We start from the raw sequence: 17,069 nt of genomic DNA on the forward strand, positions 1-17,069 counted from the left end.
CTGGACATGTAAGAAAATCCATAGTTGAGGGGATAGTTGTAATTAACCAAACATGACGGTTTTTTTCCGCATTTAACCTTACCTATGTGGATTGACCGTAATTTAGCCATAATTTCTAATTATAGTTTTTGCTTAATTCGTTGACTAAACTCCTGGGCTTTTTTCGGGCTTATAGAATCAAATAGAAAGAAATATGACTTGGTACGGGCCTAATTGAAGCCCAAGTTTGTAAACCCATTACCGATTGATCCAATCGAATTAGGGCTCCGAACTCTGGTAGATGACGGTGGTCGTCGTCTCCAATTACTCCCAAATTTAGAAGCTATGCATATTATCACGTTCAGACACTTCAATTAGTAAGCTTTTATAGTGATTTTGATTCAATTTGTTGTGCGAAAACTATTACAATTTCTCGCAATGGAGGTTCGCCGTCTGGTTTTTGAAATGTCATGTTGAATGTGAACGAAGCACGATGGAATTCAATGGCAATGGCAGTTACTCGTGGAGTGCAGCACCAGCAGCCAAAAGGCAACTATCCGATCCGAAATTAGGGTTTCGAAATCACCCGACACTTTCGGATGATTTGCTCTTCAGAATCTTCATCTTGCTTCCCGATGAAGTCATCGTCAAGCTGCAATTCGTGTGCAAGAGATGGTTCGATTTGATCAACACCTCCATTTTCGTTACATGCCATGCTCAGAAATCCGACACCGTTTTGATCTGTCAAAAGTTGACCCTTTGCCACCCTGTCATTCCTCCCGATTCGCCCCGCCGCTTCCACTTTCTCGATTTCGGCCGTAGGGAATCGAATTCGATAGAATTGAGTATGTTTGAGCTGGTCGATATTCGAGCGAGCTTCGATGGATTGGTACTTGCCTTCACTGCAAAGAAAACGAGTTTGATACTCGTGAACCCGCTCACTAGAAAGCACGTTCAGCTTCCGTCGGCCGTTGACGATAAATTCTGTGATGGATCGTATGGAATATCGTTTGATGACAAGGCGAAAACGTATAAAATAGTGCACATGTTCATCGAAGAATCGGGGTACAACGGTGCTGAGATTATGAGCGTTCGTACGAAAAAGTGGACGAGAATGGACGGACCGGATTTATTAATCGACACCAATGAAATCGCGGTTTCTCTCGGTGGATCATTGCACTGGTTGTGTTGGAAACGAGGGTTTGACTATTTTGTCTCGATCAATGTGCAGGATGAGAAGTTTGTTTCGAAGAAACTGCCTGCATGTAGGGCTGACAAGGATCGGCTACTTGATATCGGGGGAAATCTTGGATTCGTAACTCATGTAGAAAATGAACTGCAAGTTTGGGTTTCGGTTGTTAATAGCGAGAATTGGATCAAGAAATGTAGCATCGATTTGGGAGTTAAGGCTAGGTATTATATTCCGATTTGCAGTTCACGAAACGGGGAAGAAATGGTTCTTGAAAATCGAGAGCATCGGTTTTACGTTAGAAACTTTGAAAACGGGGTAATGAAGCGAATCTATTCGATAGGCGGCCGTTACTCATTGGTCAAAAGGATGGACAAGCTCTATATACCTCATCAGAACACACTCGTGTCGTTTGATAGATCATCGTGAATTTATTATAGCACCGTTTTCGTGGATAATGTTAGGTAAACTTAAAGAAAAGTACTCTAGTTAATGTACTGTTCTGCTATAAGCAATGAATTAAGGCTTCACTTTTGATATTTAATGGCAATAATTAATATGAATCAATTCTTATAAGAACAAATAAAATTAAAACTAAAATAACGGACAAGATAAAAATGTGCTTAAGGAAAGTAGAAGAAAAGAAAGAAAATTTATTATTCAGTCATATACCATAGAATTATGATATGACTGTGAATTGGGGTAAATTACAACCAACCTATGAGGTAATGTCAAATGACGAAAAAATTCCTCGTGTTTGAGTAGTTACAATCACCCCTCAACTATAAATCTCAAATTCCTCGTGTCTGAGTAGTTACAATCACCCCTCAACTATAAATCTCCTTACACGTCTAATCGTTTATCCTTGTGGTGTCAAAGTTAGTGGAATCTTTTAGATTATGTCGAATATTCTCCTGTTCCACGTTTGCAAGAAACGTGTGTAAAAGATTCATAGTTGAGGGGTAGTTGTAATTTACCCATTGTTGTTTGCTCAATGCTTATAAATAGAAATTAACGATTGTAATATTATATATATATATATATATATATCTTGTTAGAAGTAGAAGCCAAATTACTTGGCGAAAATTTCATGGTGGCATTGGTCCTTCCAAGTTTCAACTACCATATATATTTCTCAAAGACAACCATTTTTCCATTATAATTTGTGTAAGGTTACTTCTTCACTTTCTTCGAATGTCGAATGATGAAGCTGGATTTCTTGAGAGAATACATGTCCGTAGATTCTCCCAAGTGCGGCAGCACCGAAGCCTCCAGATAAGATATGAAGTGCGTAAGAACGCCGGAGCCGAAAGGCGCCGCCAACTGCTCGATCAATTTCTTGAGAGAAAAAAATATGGCGATACTAAGGAAGAAGAAACATCGTCGCAAGATTTTGGAATGTCGGAGGTGAGTATAGAATACGATACGCTCTTCATGATCTTCGTTTTAGTCCCGGCTGAATCCCTTTTCAGGTTGCAGTTTATGTGCAAGAAATGGTTCGGTTTGATCAACAGCCCGATTTTCAGGGAAAGCCATGCTCTGCATGCCAAAACAGTTCTAATATGTCGAAAGCTAACCCTTTCCGAACCTGCATTTCATAAGCCAAAATCTTATTTCCATTTCTTTAATTTGGATCGTGGGGGCAATACGTTTACGGAGTCGAGTGTAGTCGAGTTGGTTGACGTTCGAGCTAGCTATAATGGATTGGTTTTGGCCACCATGGGAAGTGATTACAAGAGCTTGTTCCTCATGAACCCTGTTTCGAGAAAGCATATCGAGCTTCCATTGGGCACAGAAGGTAACTTTTACGACGAATCATTTGATCTTGCCTTTTGTAACGAGGCGAAAACGTACAAAGTGGTGCACTTGCTTCGCGAGAAATCGAGGCAATTAATCGGCTGCGAGATTCTGAACATTAGTACAAGAAAATGGTCAAGAAAATCGGAGGGGCCACCATCCGAGTTATTTAGTAACATCAGGCAAATTCCAGTGTCCGTTAATGGATCGTTGTATTGGATGCCTCCAACAATAGTTTGTGATGATTTTATCTCCATGAGTTTGACAAACGAGTAATTCGTCTCCATTAAACTACCCGACTGCAGAAAAACGATGGATAAGCTAGTAGAGATTGGGGGAAATCTTGGATATGTAAATCACTCACGGCTTGATGTACTGCATGTGTGGATTTTGACGAATGAAGATGGTGGATCGAGATTGAATTGGATAAAGAAATACATAATCGCCTGGATTTTGAATTTCTAAACCGTTTCCCGATTTGTGGCGCAAGAAACGGGAAAGGGTTGGTGTTTGAAAGTCCGGAGAATGACTTGTATGTTTTTACAGCTTTGACAATGGTGGAATGGAGATGGTGTATTCGAGTGGTGCAGAATTGTGGTTTGATTTGATAGACAACTTTATATTCCTCATCGAAACACGCTTTCTTCGTGGGAGGAAATTCCTCAAATTCTACGATAAAATACAACCGGTATTTTTTTTTTTTTTTTTTTTTTTTTTTTTTTTTTGTGGTTTCGGGTTTCGTATTGATTAGTATACAAACACAGTTGAAGCAATCAAAGATGATTTTTCTTTCTTTTTTTTCCTCGAATAGAACAATTATTCAAGTGCTGCATAGGCGGGCTTTGGCGGATTTTGAAGGAAAATATCGAGAATCTCGTCTACGGTGGTTAATTTCAAGTCTGGATACAGTGCTGAAGCCTCAAGATCATCTTCTCCAAGATCAAAGCTCATAGTTGAGGCTTTCATGAAGATACTATGAAGGATCGAAACCGGTATATTTTCAGGATTCGGCAGAGCTGCAATAAAATCAAGAATCAGTTTTTTTTCTTTCTTTCGCATGTCTTAATTAAGATACCTCACACACAATTACCGTTCGGTTTGTGGAATTATGTACTTACTTTGTGAAAGGGTCACAATTTCTTCTTCGGGGATATGAACCCTTTCGAAAGTTGTTCCTGTTTTCTTCTCCCACGTAGAAATCAACTCAAGCTGTGTTATTACATTGCCAGGTGGCCTGTATATCACTACACGGTTTTCTGTTTTGGATCCGTTGCCACTTTGATAGTGAAAATACCGACGTCTTCTTCATAATTCAGCACAGCTAATCGATACAGAACCAGAAAAACAAAAAAATTATGATAATTAATACTAAGAGTATCAAACGAAAAAAAAGTAAAAAATAGAAATGGTGGAGAGGTTTGTTTGTAAGTATATATACCCTTGGCTTCACCGTTGCCATAAACGGTGATCGCTTGTTTTTGCTCAAAAGGACGGAGCAAATGGTTGACAAAGTAAGCACCGCAGCAATTTGCAGACACAAAAGTGTAAGGTACATATGCCGCTTCGATGGCTCGTCTAATTTTCCTTTTCTTTTCAAGAAATGCTTGGAAGGGTGGCAACGCACTCACCCGGTCCTCTTCAACCCCAAAATCCGACGGCAAAAATCTCTAACGATGGCATAATAACAAAATATATTACCAAAAAAAAAATGTAAATTTAGTTCAATGTTTTTTTTAGATTAAGTGATCATATAACAATTAGTGTAATAAAACGAGTAAGTACCTTAATATTACCAGCAACTTTGACGGCATCCAAGATTTTGAGCTGGTCAAAAACTTGAGGGTACGCCAGTGCAGAGATCACCACATCAATTTCCCTAAGCACCGAAACAAGCTTCTCATGCTCATCCAATATTCCCTACAACAAAAAAAAACATTAAATTTAAAAATGAACATCTTTACCAAGAACATATTTTTAATTTAAGTTTATACGGTTCTCATACTTGTACTATAATAGCTCCCATGGATTGCAGCTCATCGAGAACTTGAGTGTTGTTCGAATTTGGCCTTGAGAAAACATAAGTCGGATGTCCTAATTTGATGCTTGCCTTCACCATGTAACTCCCATTGTATCCTGTCCCCCCAAATATAAGTATTTTGCTCTCATTTTTTCTCCATTCCTAACTTCCCTCTTTTCTTCGTTCTTGCTCATGAATTGCTCTACTGTTGCATCACATTTATATATATATATATATATATATAAATATAGAGAGAGAGAGAGAGAGAGAGAGAGAGAGAGAGAGAGAGAGAGAGAGAGAGAGAGAGAGAGAGAGAGAGAGAGAGAGAGAGAGAGAGTATGTAGTGCCAGCAATGCCGCTTCTGCCTTTTTTGTAATTAGTAAATCGACTGAAAAAAAAAACGACAAACGCCTACAACTGGGAACTTAGGAATTAGGTGGTAACATTTCATTAAAAATTAACAAAATTAGCCCATTTACCAGAATTGTGGGTAACAAATAAAGCATTCCTAGAAAGCTAGAAGTATATTCGAATTTCGATTTAGGCCATAGTGCCTAATAGCATGTGATCTCTTCAATGATGACATTAGTTGTCCAATCAACATTGATTTACCGTCACTTCTGTAAACATTTTAAAACGAGATATTTCTTAACAAAAATTGTCTGTACTAATCATAAATAATCAATGAAAAACCTTAACATCGTCTTCTACTACCCACTTATCTTGAAAATGTGCAGCATATTGAGTAACGACTTGCGCAGTCTCGGAAATAGCTTGTCCTTTTAATCTTCGGCAAATCATTTCATGCTTTTCTTCACTCCATCGGTTTTCCGATCGGGTCCTGCAATTGATAGTTCCCATGTATATACTTAAGCATTTACTTATCACCAATTTCTCTAAGCCAACTGCACTTTTGAGGATATACAAGACAAATTCAATTTCATTTTCCGTCCCAACAAATCCACTGATTTCCACTTTCTTCAGCTCCGAATGTAATGTCACAGCCTGCGTTTTCTCTTCTGGTTCTTCATTTTCCAGAAAGTTGATCTACAATACAAACAATTGAAACGACGGGCATTTTGAAGTGTTTACGTAGAAATAGATCGAATTAGTAAAAATCGTATTGCAATGCTCTTACATTCAAGATAAATTCCTCAAGGAGGGGACAATTTTTCAAAAATGGAATCAGCGTAAAAAGATCGATTCTTGGTCCGGAAATTAGGCTGAGATTTAGTCGCCTAAGTTTGCTGAACATGTCCATAGATTCGATGCTCCCCTAATAATCAAGAAACTCATATAACACAAAGTGTAAAAGAAAAAACGAAAAAAAAAGAAGAGGATGCTTAATTGCTTATCGTACCTTAAAATAATGATCTTTAGTGAAAGTCAATGATTTCAGATTCGGCAAATCTTTTGCGAGTTTCCCAAAGACAAAAGGCGTAACATTTTCATTAAACACATCAAGAAATACACTCTCCAGTCGAGGGGCGTGCTTGAAAACAAAGTTAACAAGCACATGATTGAAAAACTCGAACAAGACGAGATTGTCTGCATAGAACTCTATCTCCTCTAAATCTCCACAACCGAAGATATAGAGAGACTTCAACCGTAGACCGGGCCCACTAAAGCACAGCTTCGAAGGGCAATCGCAATTAACAATTCTCAACGAGTGGAGACTCAAACAATTGGACAAAATGAACTCCACAGCACCATCACATACCACAACATAAGAAAGCGAAAGAATTTGGATGGAGTTGAATCGAAATTCGCTTTTCAAAGTTGGCTGCTGCAAAATGCAAGAGCTCAATCTGAAATATCTCAAAGAGGGTATTTCCGAAAGAAACTCGAAAGGGAAAAAACAAGTGTTTGTACTGCAATGAGACAAACAGATTAGATCAAGTGTCCGAATGCCTAATCCTCCTAAAGAGGAAATTAAATCGATGAACTGGTGACGTGACAAACAACAAGATAAACGGAAAAAAAGGATCTCGGAACCGGAACGAAGCTTCAAGAATCTATTTAGCGAATAAAATACTAAACTAGAGTTGTGATCGGAACGTGCTTCTAGAAGGTGGCGACTCAAAAAGTCGCCACAGTTGAGCTTGACAATGGACAAATATCTGTAAAGATTCTTCCACCTGTTCGACAAAATGCTTGTCCTAATACCACATTTTACAGGCATATACGAGATAATCAAAATCAAAATATCGTCTGGTAGTTCACTAATCATGTCCTTGTTCTCTACAGAACCTAGAAAAAAATAAAATAAAAATAAATAAATAAATAAATAATTTCAAAAAATTAAGCATTGCAAAATCCAGAAAAAAAAAAAAAATTAGTTGATCATACATTGCGAAGATGGCTCTTTTTTGACGATGCATTGCGAAGATGGCTCTTCTTTGACGATGCATTGCGAAGATGGCTTCTTTTTCTTGGGAAGAGGGTTTTTTGGTAATTTAGAGAAAACAGCAATTGCAGCAGATAGAATTACCAGTGAGAAAGCTACGCGAGAAGAAGAAATCATTGCTCAAAACAACACATGAATAAATAATTATAGTGAAATTACAAAGTGGCTGTATCAAATATATAAGCGAGTAGAAATAATTGGCAGCAAAAAAGGTCGGAAACTGATCGGGGCAAAGATTCGATTTTGAAATTAGGGTTTATATAATTGATATTGGGTGGGGGAAAAAATAAAAGAAAAGAACAATAAATGTACTAATGTAGTAACAGAGGAAAACAGGGGAAAATATTATATAACAAGATTTGCACCTCGTTTACATCTTTCGTATGGATTGCAAGCTATTATACGAGAGCGTAGGTTTACCCAATAATTTAGTTGCGGATTTTTTCATTACGGCAAAAAAAGAAAAATCATTTTTATTCCGAAAGTACAAAATAAAATTCTACTAGTCAATTACAATTCGAAAAGTTTCGAAAATTTTAAAATTCGAAAACATCGAAGAAAGTAAACATTTGAAGTTCTATTATAGAAAAGATTATTTCTTTTAATGGATTGTACATTCAACTCTATCGATTAATTTCAAATAGTTCAATATAATAACACATTGATACTCATAATTTGCATAATAGTTTATCTATTTATGTTTATTATATTATTTAAATAATTATAAATTAAAAAATAAAAAACATCATTTACTGTAGAAGTTTATGAATTCCTGAAAACCAAAGGAACAGATATTCTTAACAGTCATTATGGCATAAAAAGCAAGAGTTCTTGGCAAATCTAATTGGAAGCATTGTCCCATAATTAGCACACAACACAGTTGAACCAAATAAAATCGGAGACGATTTTTTTATTTTTTCTCGAAAACAAAAACAATTATTCAAATGCTGCATTAGCAGATTTTGGCGGATTTTGCAGGAAAATATCGAGAAGTTCATCAATGGTGGTCCATTTCAAGTCCGGATATAGTGATGAAGCCTCAATGTCATCTTCCCCAAGATCAAAGTTTGTCGTCGCTCCTTTTATGAACACGCTGTGAAGTATGGAAACCGGTATATTCTGAGGATCTGGCAGAGCTGCAATAAATCAAGAATCGGTTATTTTTTTAATCGCTTTTTTTTTTTTGGCACAACAATCACTGTGTGTGGTTCGATACTTACTTTGTGAAAGGGTCACGATTTCTTCTTCTGGGATATGAACCCTTTTGAAAGTTTTCCCTGTTTTCTTCTCCCACGCAGAAATCAACTCAAGCTGCGTTATTACATTACCAGGTGGCCTGTATATCACCACACGGTTTTCTGTTCTTGGATCGGTTGCCACTTTGACAGTGAAAATACCAATGTCTTCTTCATAGTTCAGCAGAGCTATTTAATACAGAAACAGAAAACGGAACATGATAAGAATTATTAGTAATTTCAGCTGAAAAAGAAAATTGTGAAAAAATAGAAATGGTTGAGAAGTTTAGTTTGTTTGTACGTACCCTTGGCTTCACCGGTGCCGTAAACGGTGATTTCTTGATTATGGTCAAAAGGGCGGAGCAAATAGTTGACAAAGTAAGCACCAAAGCAATTTGCAGAGACAAAAGTGTACGGGATATTTGCTGCTTCGATGGCACGCCTTATTTTCCTCTTCTTCTCCAAAAATGCTTCGAAGGGTGGCAATGGGTTCACCCTATCCTCTTCGACCCCAAAATCCGATGGCAAAAATCTCTAACGACAGGCACATTAACGAAATATTAAATATTTGTTTCGCAATTATAGTACAACACTTTTTAGATTTAAGTCTTGATGAAAGTACCTTAATGTTACCAGCAACTTTGATGGCATCCACGATTTTGAGCTGGTCAAGAACTTGAGGGTACGGTAACACAGAGATCACCACATCAACTTCCTTGAGAATCGAAACAAGTTTCTCATGATCGTCCAATATTCCCTACAAATCATGCATTAAAATAAACGAACAATTATAATTACCAAGAACATTATTAGCTCGGTATTTAGTACGAATCGTTGAAAATGACACGTAGTGCGCATAAATTATCGTCGTAAGCTCGTACTTGTACTACAATGGCCCCCATCGATCGGAGTTGATCGAGGATTTCAGTGTTGTTGGAGTTTGGCCTTGAGAAAACATAAGTCGGATGTCCTAATTTGATGCTTGCCTTCACCATGTAACTCCCAATGTACCCTGTCCCTCCAAATATAAGTATTTTGCTCTCATTTTTCTCCATTCGTTACAAACACTTAACTCTTTCTTGATTCCTGGTTCGCAACTATTTCATCACATTTATAGTACTCTTCTATTTATTTTCTTTTTTTATAGAGAGAGAGAGAGGGGGGGTCGGTAGGTGGGGTGAGGAGTGGGGGGCTGTTAACACCTTACCATTATTTGGAATGTGCAGCGAATGTGCCATCCCCACTTCTGCTTAAAAAGTATTGTATACATAACTTTTGTTAGTAGAGAAAATGAGATAAAACATAAAACTACAATATAGAATTTGAAAAACGGTTCGAATATCGAGTTAAATATCACCCCACTGGCACACTTTTGCTCAGCTCCACCAGCAAGAACATTGTTCAATCATTCTATAATGGGAAGGTGGGGTGGGGGAGCACAAAATTGTTGAATGCGTGAGTTGAAAAGGTATTTATAGTACTATTTTCTTAATTAAAGAAACTAGGAGTGCAAATAGAATATCATTGGTCTCAGCCCCATTATCTCGTCGTCAGTTTTCGAATTTCGCAGAATATTTTTTATTTTAGAAAAGAATTTTTTGTTCTGAGTTTTGAAAGTTCTGTTCCAATTTTTTCGATTTTTTTAATGGAATTGGAATACGTATTAAACGACCAAGGTTGAACAACACAAGCTCGATCTCGATGAACAGAGCATCCAATAAACAATATATAAACGAAGAATCCAAAAATTTCCAACAAGATGTAATCAATATAAAACTCGAAACAGAAACCAAATTATCATATTAAAAGTTCTCCAATAACCTACACAATGATTAGAATGATATGATCATCATACAACAAACGAAACGTATTTCGATTTTGATTCTACTCTGTAACGTAAACGAGATTTCAAAGAGAACAAAACTCACAAATTTTGCAGGTAGTAATATTGACAGCAAGCCATTGATGACTGCAACAAATAAATCCCAAACAAATTCTCCCAACATTCTTCAAAATCCAAAAGAAACCCGCCTAAATAAAATCTCCATTAACGATGAATAACGAATCAATCATCAACTCAAAAGCGCAGCGGTTTTCCATCGAATCCACGATTTTTTTTTTCTAATCATCGATCGCCTCCGATACTATGATGATCGTGATCGCAGTTATCCTCAGCATCCGAATCGTCTTCGTCAAAAGGCTTTTCTTTGTGGAAGATGCAGCATTTCTTCGAGCTTTTTTTATTCATAAGCTCGTTGTCCACGGTTCCTTTCTTCCACGAAACCTTCTTCTTCGGAATCTTCAATTTCAACACCAACGAATCCGTAATTTGAGGCTGCTGTTGATTAGACGATGACGCCGTCGCGAGGGTTAAGGTGGTGGTGGCTGTCCCCGCCGTCGGCGTGGTGGAGGAGGAGCCGATGGATTGTCTGCCCGGAGTCGGTCTCGCCATTGTTGTGATTTTAGGGCTTAGGTTTTGATCTGTGAATTGAATTCGAATAAAAAAATCATTCTGCTGAATTTATTAAATTTTTTTTTTATTTAAAAATATTGGAAATATTAAATATATGATAAGATAAGTGACGAGCCCAATTGTATTAAGATCCAAATTAGAAGTTCATAGAGACAAATTGAAATTTAGCCCAACATAATTAATCAGGCTCCGAGTGGTGACCCGACCCGGTCCAGACCCGGAGGTAACCTAACCCGGCAAAGATCTGGTTCAACCCGGCCGTGCACAACGTGGACGACTCTCCACCTTTCCTAGATTCTCCTCCTGCACATCGAATCACTGTGTAGAGAAGCTGACAAAAAAATTCAGTTTTAAGGAAGAAACTGAAATTGAAGGACTGATCGTGAAATTCGAAGAAATCTAGACGAAGATTGTATAGAAAAATGGCTTCGTATAGCTGCTATTCGGTGAGCTTTACAGCTCAATCCTTCAATCCAAACAAGCCCTTAGCTCCCCCACCCAATCAGCTTTCGAGATTCTCATCGTGCCAATCAAAGCTCCCACTTTTATCTCTTCATTTAATTCGGAATCGATCGCGTAACCGTTTCAGTAAATCGAAAGCTTCTCCTGGTTTGCTGGTAAAAAAAAAATCATTTCAATTTTTCAAGTTTGAAATTAATTTTTTTTTGGCGAATATTAAATTGCATTTTATGCTTTTCGATTAACAGGTGGCTGCGTCGGCGGAAAAAGCGGAGCCGTTGAGGATAATGATATCAGGAGCTCCAGCTTCTGGTAAAGGAACTCAATGCGAGCTCATCACTAAGAAGGTAATTTTTCCTTTTTTTTTTTTTTTATTGTTTTGTAATATTTGTGAATGCGGAATTGAATATTCATCTGGAAATGGCAGTTTTTGGGGGTCTGAACTATTGATTAACTCAGTGAGTGACTGAGTGGCGAGTTAGTCTGTAATTCATTTGAATAATTAAAAAGAATTTATACTTTGTTATGTCTCAGGCTCTCAGCAAATCTGTGCAGGGCTGTGATTAATGTTAGATAGTTACCTTTGAAACAAAACACTTGACATAATACTAAGGTTATTTTTTTTTTACTGGAAATTAGATGGTAATTTTTTTATGCTAGAAAAGATAAACACGTCAAGTAGTTATTTGTACCGAAAATGTCAGTTACGATATTATTTAGATACAACCTACATTTTCTTGGTGAAGAATTTTATCAGTTTATATGTTTGTCATGACTTAATGTTTATTTTCACGTTGCAGTATGATTTGGTGCACGTAGCGGCCGGGGATCTTCTGAGGGCTGAAGTTGCCTCTGGTACAGAAAATGGGAAGCGAGCAAAGGAATTCATGGAAAAGGGGCAGCTTGTCCCAAATGAAATAGTTGTCATGGTATCCGTTTCGTATATATTATCTTCAATATTCCTCTCACAATAGTACGGAAATAAAAATCCTAAAATTTAGAGGTAAACAAAAAATCACAAATCGCTCTTTGTTTGTAGATGGTGAAAGATCGTCTGTCGCAGCAAGATTCTGAGGAGAAGGGGTGGCTTCTGGACGGGTATCCAAGGAGTCAATCCCAAGCTACTGCTCTCAAGAGTTTCGGGTTTGATCCCGATATCTTCATTCTTCTTGAAGTGAGTCTTGAAAAATAATGAATTTTTTTTCCTATTTATCTATGATGATTTTTATTAAGAATTTTATGTGAATATGTATGTAATAGGTTATTTGTTTTAACAGGTACCTGAAGAGATCCTCGTCGAGAGAGTTGTGGGCCGCAGACTAGATCCTGTTACGGGGAAAATATACCATCTTAAATATTCTCCTCCAGAAACTGAAGAAATTGCTGCAAGACTTACTCAACGCTTTGACGACACTGAAGAAAAGGCATGCTTCGTTTATTCTTCTTTATAATGAAAAAGTAAATTATTTTTTGTTTATTTTCTCATCTATAATTTTGCGTGTTTATCCTTCGATTGTTTTCAGGTTAAACTGCGGTTGGTCACTCACAACAGTAATGTGGAGGATGTGCTTTCAATGTACGGAGACATTACAGTCAAAGTATGTAATATATAATTTTCTTTTTGAAAAATTCATTCATATAAAAGAAATTCAAGAAACGTGACCAAGACCCGAACTTTTGACACATCGAAATATTTTGGTCAATCACTTATTTTTCCTTTTGATTTTTCAGTTAGATGGAAGTCAACCCAAACTGGAGGTATTTTCACAAATAGACAGTATATTGACCGAGTTACTTGAGAAAAAAGTGGCTGCATTGGGTTCAGTGGCTGCGTAAAACAACCTCCTCTCGGATATGCTGAGATAAGCAGAAATGGGAAGCCTCGTGAAGATTTCACAAAGAGGGAGGTAAACAAATATATAGAGGATTAAATCAGAATTATATCAATTTATTTCATGAAATACGGTTTCATGTGTCAATTGTCGGGATTTATGGAGAGAGAACAAAGAAGGGTTTTCGTGTATAGATACAGAATCTTTCCGACTTAGCTCCATTGCTGCTTTTCACCTTGTTAGAATTTATCAATTGTAAAAAATTATTCTTTGTCCATTTAAGGCACTGGTAATTGGCGACGATATGCAATTTTACGAAAAAATCACGTTTGGGATATTATCGTCTATTACCAGTTTTATCCTATGTTTCCAATATTTCCTTTTTGTCCACGTTTGTTGAATCAGTTAGGTCTGAATGATTGCCTCAGTTGTCCATGATTTTTATTCAAGAAAACAGCACGTGGTCCTTTTTATGTTCATATTTTCTCTGCAATTTGATGTTTTATAACACAAAGAAAAGGTCATAAAAATCCACCCCTGGTCAAGAACCCCACACCCCCACTTTGACATGATAAATTTCTATATTTCAAATTTCTTAGTCTTAGCTTCTGACTTTTGTAGCTGTAATAAAGAACAACAAAATCTGTCTTAGAAATTAGAAACAATTGAACAAAAAATTGAAGCAAGTTACAAAAATTCAAGAATCTGATCCCTTTTGTGGCTCAAATGTATGTACAAATTGTGTTCCTCTGTATAAAGGTAACTTTAAACTTTTGTGAGTTCTTCCTCTGTCAAAGTTTGTATCCTCTGTCAAAGTTTATTACAATGATGCTGACGAGGCAGTGGTGGATCTAGACAAGACAGGTGGCGCCAAAAAGGCTACCAATGCTCTATCTAAGCTATTCACAACTTCACTCATTGAAGGCCTATCTTTCCCCTCTAAACTCACACAGTCCGCCGCCAAATACCCTACATAAGCCACCGCCTCGATTTCAAACGGAGTGGGAGGCGGGACCCGCGTGTCTAAAACCCTATGAATATCATCCTTAACTATATACGGTAGAACGTAGTCCACCACATTCCTCGGCACACCATTCTCGTTCTTGTGAATTGCCCTAAGACCCGAAAGCAACTCGAGCAGCACTATTCCGAAACTATACACGTCGCTCTTGGTTGTAAGTATCTGCAGCCTGTAGTACTCTGGGTCCATGTACCCCATGGTCCCCGCAGCACGCAGTGACAGGTGTCCCTCCTCGTCGTGCGGGCCCATCAAAGAAAGCCCGAAATCCGCCACCCTGGCGGTCCACGTGGAGTCGATCAATACATTGGACGACTTGATGTCTCTGTGAATGACATGTGGCACCGCGTACTCGTGGAGGTACTCTATCCCTCTTGCTGCATCCAGTGCCAGCTTGATTCTCATTGGCCAGGATGACAATGGGGAGTTATCGAGATTCTTGTGGAGGTGGTCAAAGAGGGTCCCGTTTTCCAAGTACTCGTAAACCAGGATAAGCTCATTTGAGTCTTCGCAGTAGCCCAATAACCGAACGAGGTTCTTGTGGTTTAGCCTAGACAGAAACTCGAGCTCGTTTGCGAAGGCGAGGTCTTTTTCCTCTTGGCCACCCCGTTTGGTGGGGCCCGCATAGGATGAGGTGGAGGAATTTTCGGCTCGTTTGACCGCCACCTTGCGGCCGTCGTCCAGGGTGGCGAGGTAGACCGATCCGAAGCTGCCATTGCCGATTTTGTTCTCCTCTGAGAAGTTCTCTGTGGCTTTCAGTAATTTTTCTAAAGGGAACTCCTCTAAGTGGCCCCCATTTCCCATGCTGATTAAATGACTGAGCTTCCTAAGCAATGGTGGTGGGATTGGTTGAGACGCAGATGCTTGGCGACTGTTCGATTGAGATGGGGGTGGGCCCCCCTCTTCCAACCTGCCCGAATCGTGGATTCTGCTTCCTCGGATTTTGATGTACCGCAAAAACAAGAATATAGACAGGGCTAATAAGAATGAGAAGGATCCAACGGAACCGACCACCACAAAGGCCACCATTTTACTACTCCATTTCTTGCCACCACCACTAATGGTTGCTGAAGATGGTGGTGCTGGCGGTGGTGGTGATTGTGGCGGCGGTGGTGGTAGACTTGGCGAATGAGCCGGACAATTTTCACATATCATTAGTCCCTGATCACAATATCCACCGGAATTCGGTAAAGGACCACAAGCACACTTTTCTCTACTTCTACAAGGACCTGGGATTACATCATCGAGCACTTTCGGATTCGAATCGAAACCCTCATTTCCCCAGCAAAACAGTGTAAAATTCGAAGTTTCCACCCCACAGAAAACCCTTCTTTTTGCTTTGATGGAAATAAAAGACTCGTTCCTCAACGATTGAGGCAAATCGAATCCGTTTTCTCCCCAGCAAATTACAGTCCCGTTAATCCGCCTGATCGCGCAACTTCGATTTTCACCCAATGCAAGTGATGTGAACTCACCCTGTGGCCTTTCACCTTCCATATTTCCCCAACAATCCAAACTGCCATTGGTTGAAATAGCACAGGCATGTCGAAAACCCGCTTCAACCAGACTGAATCTTCCATCAGGCACAAAATCAGTGACATTTCTGTCACTTCCGAAACATCGGACTTGTCCGAATTCGGACAACCCGCACAACGAATTCTCCCCGACGGCGAGACTTGATGAGAAAGTATTAGTAGCAGCATCAGTAAAGTTGGAATCTTTCCATGGCCAGCATTGGAGGGAGGTGGAGCTGTTGACTAGACCGCAAATTCGAGAGTTCCGGGAGGCTAAATCTGTCAAGATTGGACCTTTATAGAGTCTTGTGTAAGTCATGTTGCTGTTAATGTCTGAAAATCTCCAGCAAACCATGACAGAGGTGGAAGAAGGGTGGGACGAGGTTAATGCACAGATGAAACCATTTCCACCCACAACCCCAGAAACTGAATTCAGTTGAGGATTGAGTGGAATTTGAATTCTTTGAGGATAACCTGTGCAGTTAAGGAAAGAAGATGGTGTCTGGTTATTGGCAGCAGAATGTGTTATTGCACATACAAGGGTTTGGTTGCCGGTTTCAGATATTGCAACGGTCGAAAGTGAGTGGGCGAATGGGAAAATGGAAATGATGAGAAGGGCAAAAAGGGTAGAATTTACAGACTGCATAGCCATGGAAATTTTCTGCTGCAAGAATGTGTTTTCATGGTGGTTATGAAAGAAGAAGAAGAAATAATTATTGATTCTTTGATGATTGTACTAAATAATTTGTGTGATGAAGTTAGGACAGTTTTTAAGGGAGATGGGATTTGAGAAAGAATCAAAGAAAAGGAAATTACGCGGTTCTGACAGAGTGTGATTAGGACCAAAGACCAAGTCCCATTAGTGAGGGGGAGTAATTTGATGAGGAAGAAGAAGAAGAAGTGGCGCGTGGACGCGTGGTCAAATAGAAGAAGGCTCTTCATCAAGAAAGTGGAAAAATCATTTTTTTAAAATGAAAATACAAGTATTTAAAAGGTAGCAACTAGCAAATAAAAAAAAGGGTATTGTAGATATTATTAAAATAATGTTTGTTCTTCTGTTAGTCTCTTTAAAATATTATTAAATTATGAAAAACAAAAAAAAATACAATTAAATTATAAAAAGGGTATTTGTGTTATTTTTTTAAAGAA

The 17,069-nt window shown here is 38.4% G+C and overlaps 7 protein-coding genes and 1 pseudogene across 12 annotated transcripts; 3 read left to right on the forward strand and 5 right to left on the reverse strand.

Moving 5' to 3' along the window:
* The first annotated feature begins 472 nt into the window (after positions 1–472).
* LOC105974194 (F-box protein At3g07870) lies at positions 473–1,597 on the forward strand. The gene has a single exon (XM_012999260.2). It carries the CDS (start codon positions 473–475, stop codon positions 1,595–1,597), a length of 1,125 nt encoding a protein of 374 aa, XP_012854714.2.
* A 765-nt stretch (positions 1,598–2,362) lies between these two features.
* On the forward strand, positions 2,363–3,241 carry LOC148771999 (F-box protein At3g28330-like). Its single transcript, XM_088815303.1, has one exon. The coding sequence runs from the start codon at positions 2,363–2,365 to the stop codon at positions 3,239–3,241; it is 879 nt and encodes a 292-aa protein (XP_088671429.1).
* Positions 3,242–3,563: 322 nt separating this feature from the next.
* On the reverse strand, positions 3,564–7,699 carry LOC148772000 (eugenol synthase 1-like; annotated as a pseudogene). Its single transcript, XR_016030444.1, has 8 exons — positions 7,332–7,699; positions 6,343–7,232; positions 6,121–6,258; positions 4,968–6,029; positions 4,748–4,882; positions 4,404–4,632; positions 4,084–4,286; positions 3,564–3,981 (listed from the first exon to the last, which is right to left on the reverse strand). The product of XR_016030444.1 is annotated as a eugenol synthase 1-like (transcript).
* On the reverse strand, positions 5,664–7,506 carry LOC105974497 (FBD-associated F-box protein At5g60610). The gene is made up of 5 exons (XM_088815304.1): positions 7,332–7,506; positions 7,018–7,232; positions 6,343–6,768; positions 6,121–6,258; positions 5,664–6,029 (listed from the first exon to the last, which is right to left on the reverse strand). Exons 1-5 carry the CDS (start codon positions 7,504–7,506, stop codon positions 5,664–5,666), a joined length of 1,320 nt encoding a protein of 439 aa, XP_088671430.1.
* Positions 7,700–8,137: 438 nt separating the features above from the next.
* Positions 8,138–10,695, reverse strand: LOC105974464 (eugenol synthase 1). Of its 5 annotated transcripts, none has more exons than XM_088815909.1 (7): positions 10,553–10,695; positions 9,832–9,870; positions 9,506–9,636; positions 9,247–9,381; positions 8,930–9,158; positions 8,610–8,813; positions 8,138–8,525 (listed from the first exon to the last, which is right to left on the reverse strand). In XM_088815909.1, the coding sequence occupies exons 2-7, from the start codon at positions 9,860–9,862 to the stop codon at positions 8,326–8,328; spliced, it is 930 nt and encodes a 309-aa protein (XP_088672035.1). In that variant the 5' UTR covers positions 9,863–9,870; positions 10,553–10,695; the 3' UTR covers positions 8,138–8,325. The 5 variants fall into 5 exon arrangements, with proteins under 5 accessions (XP_088672035.1, XP_088672038.1, XP_088672036.1 ...); XM_088815912.1 differs by having other exon boundaries at positions 9,827–9,870; XM_088815910.1 differs by lacking the exon at positions 9,832–9,870 and having other exon boundaries at positions 10,553–10,692.
* LOC105974466 (uncharacterized) lies at positions 10,405–11,076 on the reverse strand. Its single transcript, XM_012999572.2, has one exon. It carries the CDS (start codon positions 11,074–11,076, stop codon positions 10,750–10,752), a length of 327 nt encoding a protein of 108 aa, XP_012855026.2. The 3' UTR covers positions 10,405–10,749.
* Positions 11,077–11,322: 246 nt separating this feature from the next.
* Positions 11,323–13,723, forward strand: AMK2 (adenosine monophosphate kinase). The gene is made up of 7 exons (XM_012999492.2): positions 11,323–11,714; positions 11,805–11,903; positions 12,357–12,485; positions 12,596–12,730; positions 12,834–12,980; positions 13,080–13,154; positions 13,288–13,723. Exons 1-7 carry the CDS (start codon positions 11,520–11,522, stop codon positions 13,390–13,392), a joined length of 885 nt encoding a protein of 294 aa, XP_012854946.2. The 5' UTR covers positions 11,323–11,519; the 3' UTR covers positions 13,393–13,723.
* A 309-nt stretch (positions 13,724–14,032) lies between these two features.
* CCR4 (CRINKLY4 related 4) lies at positions 14,033–16,975 on the reverse strand. The gene has a single exon (XM_012999491.2). It carries the CDS (start codon positions 16,570–16,572, stop codon positions 14,209–14,211), a length of 2,364 nt encoding a protein of 787 aa, XP_012854945.2. The 5' UTR covers positions 16,573–16,975; the 3' UTR covers positions 14,033–14,208.
* Between the last annotated feature and the right edge of the window lie 94 nt (positions 16,976–17,069).

The sequence above is a fragment of the Erythranthe guttata genome, chromosome 3, assembly GCF_056151865.1.
Source record: "Erythranthe guttata isolate IM_541 chromosome 3, IM_541, whole genome shotgun sequence".
Taxonomy (NCBI): Eukaryota; Viridiplantae; Streptophyta; class Magnoliopsida; order Lamiales; family Phrymaceae; genus Erythranthe; species Erythranthe guttata.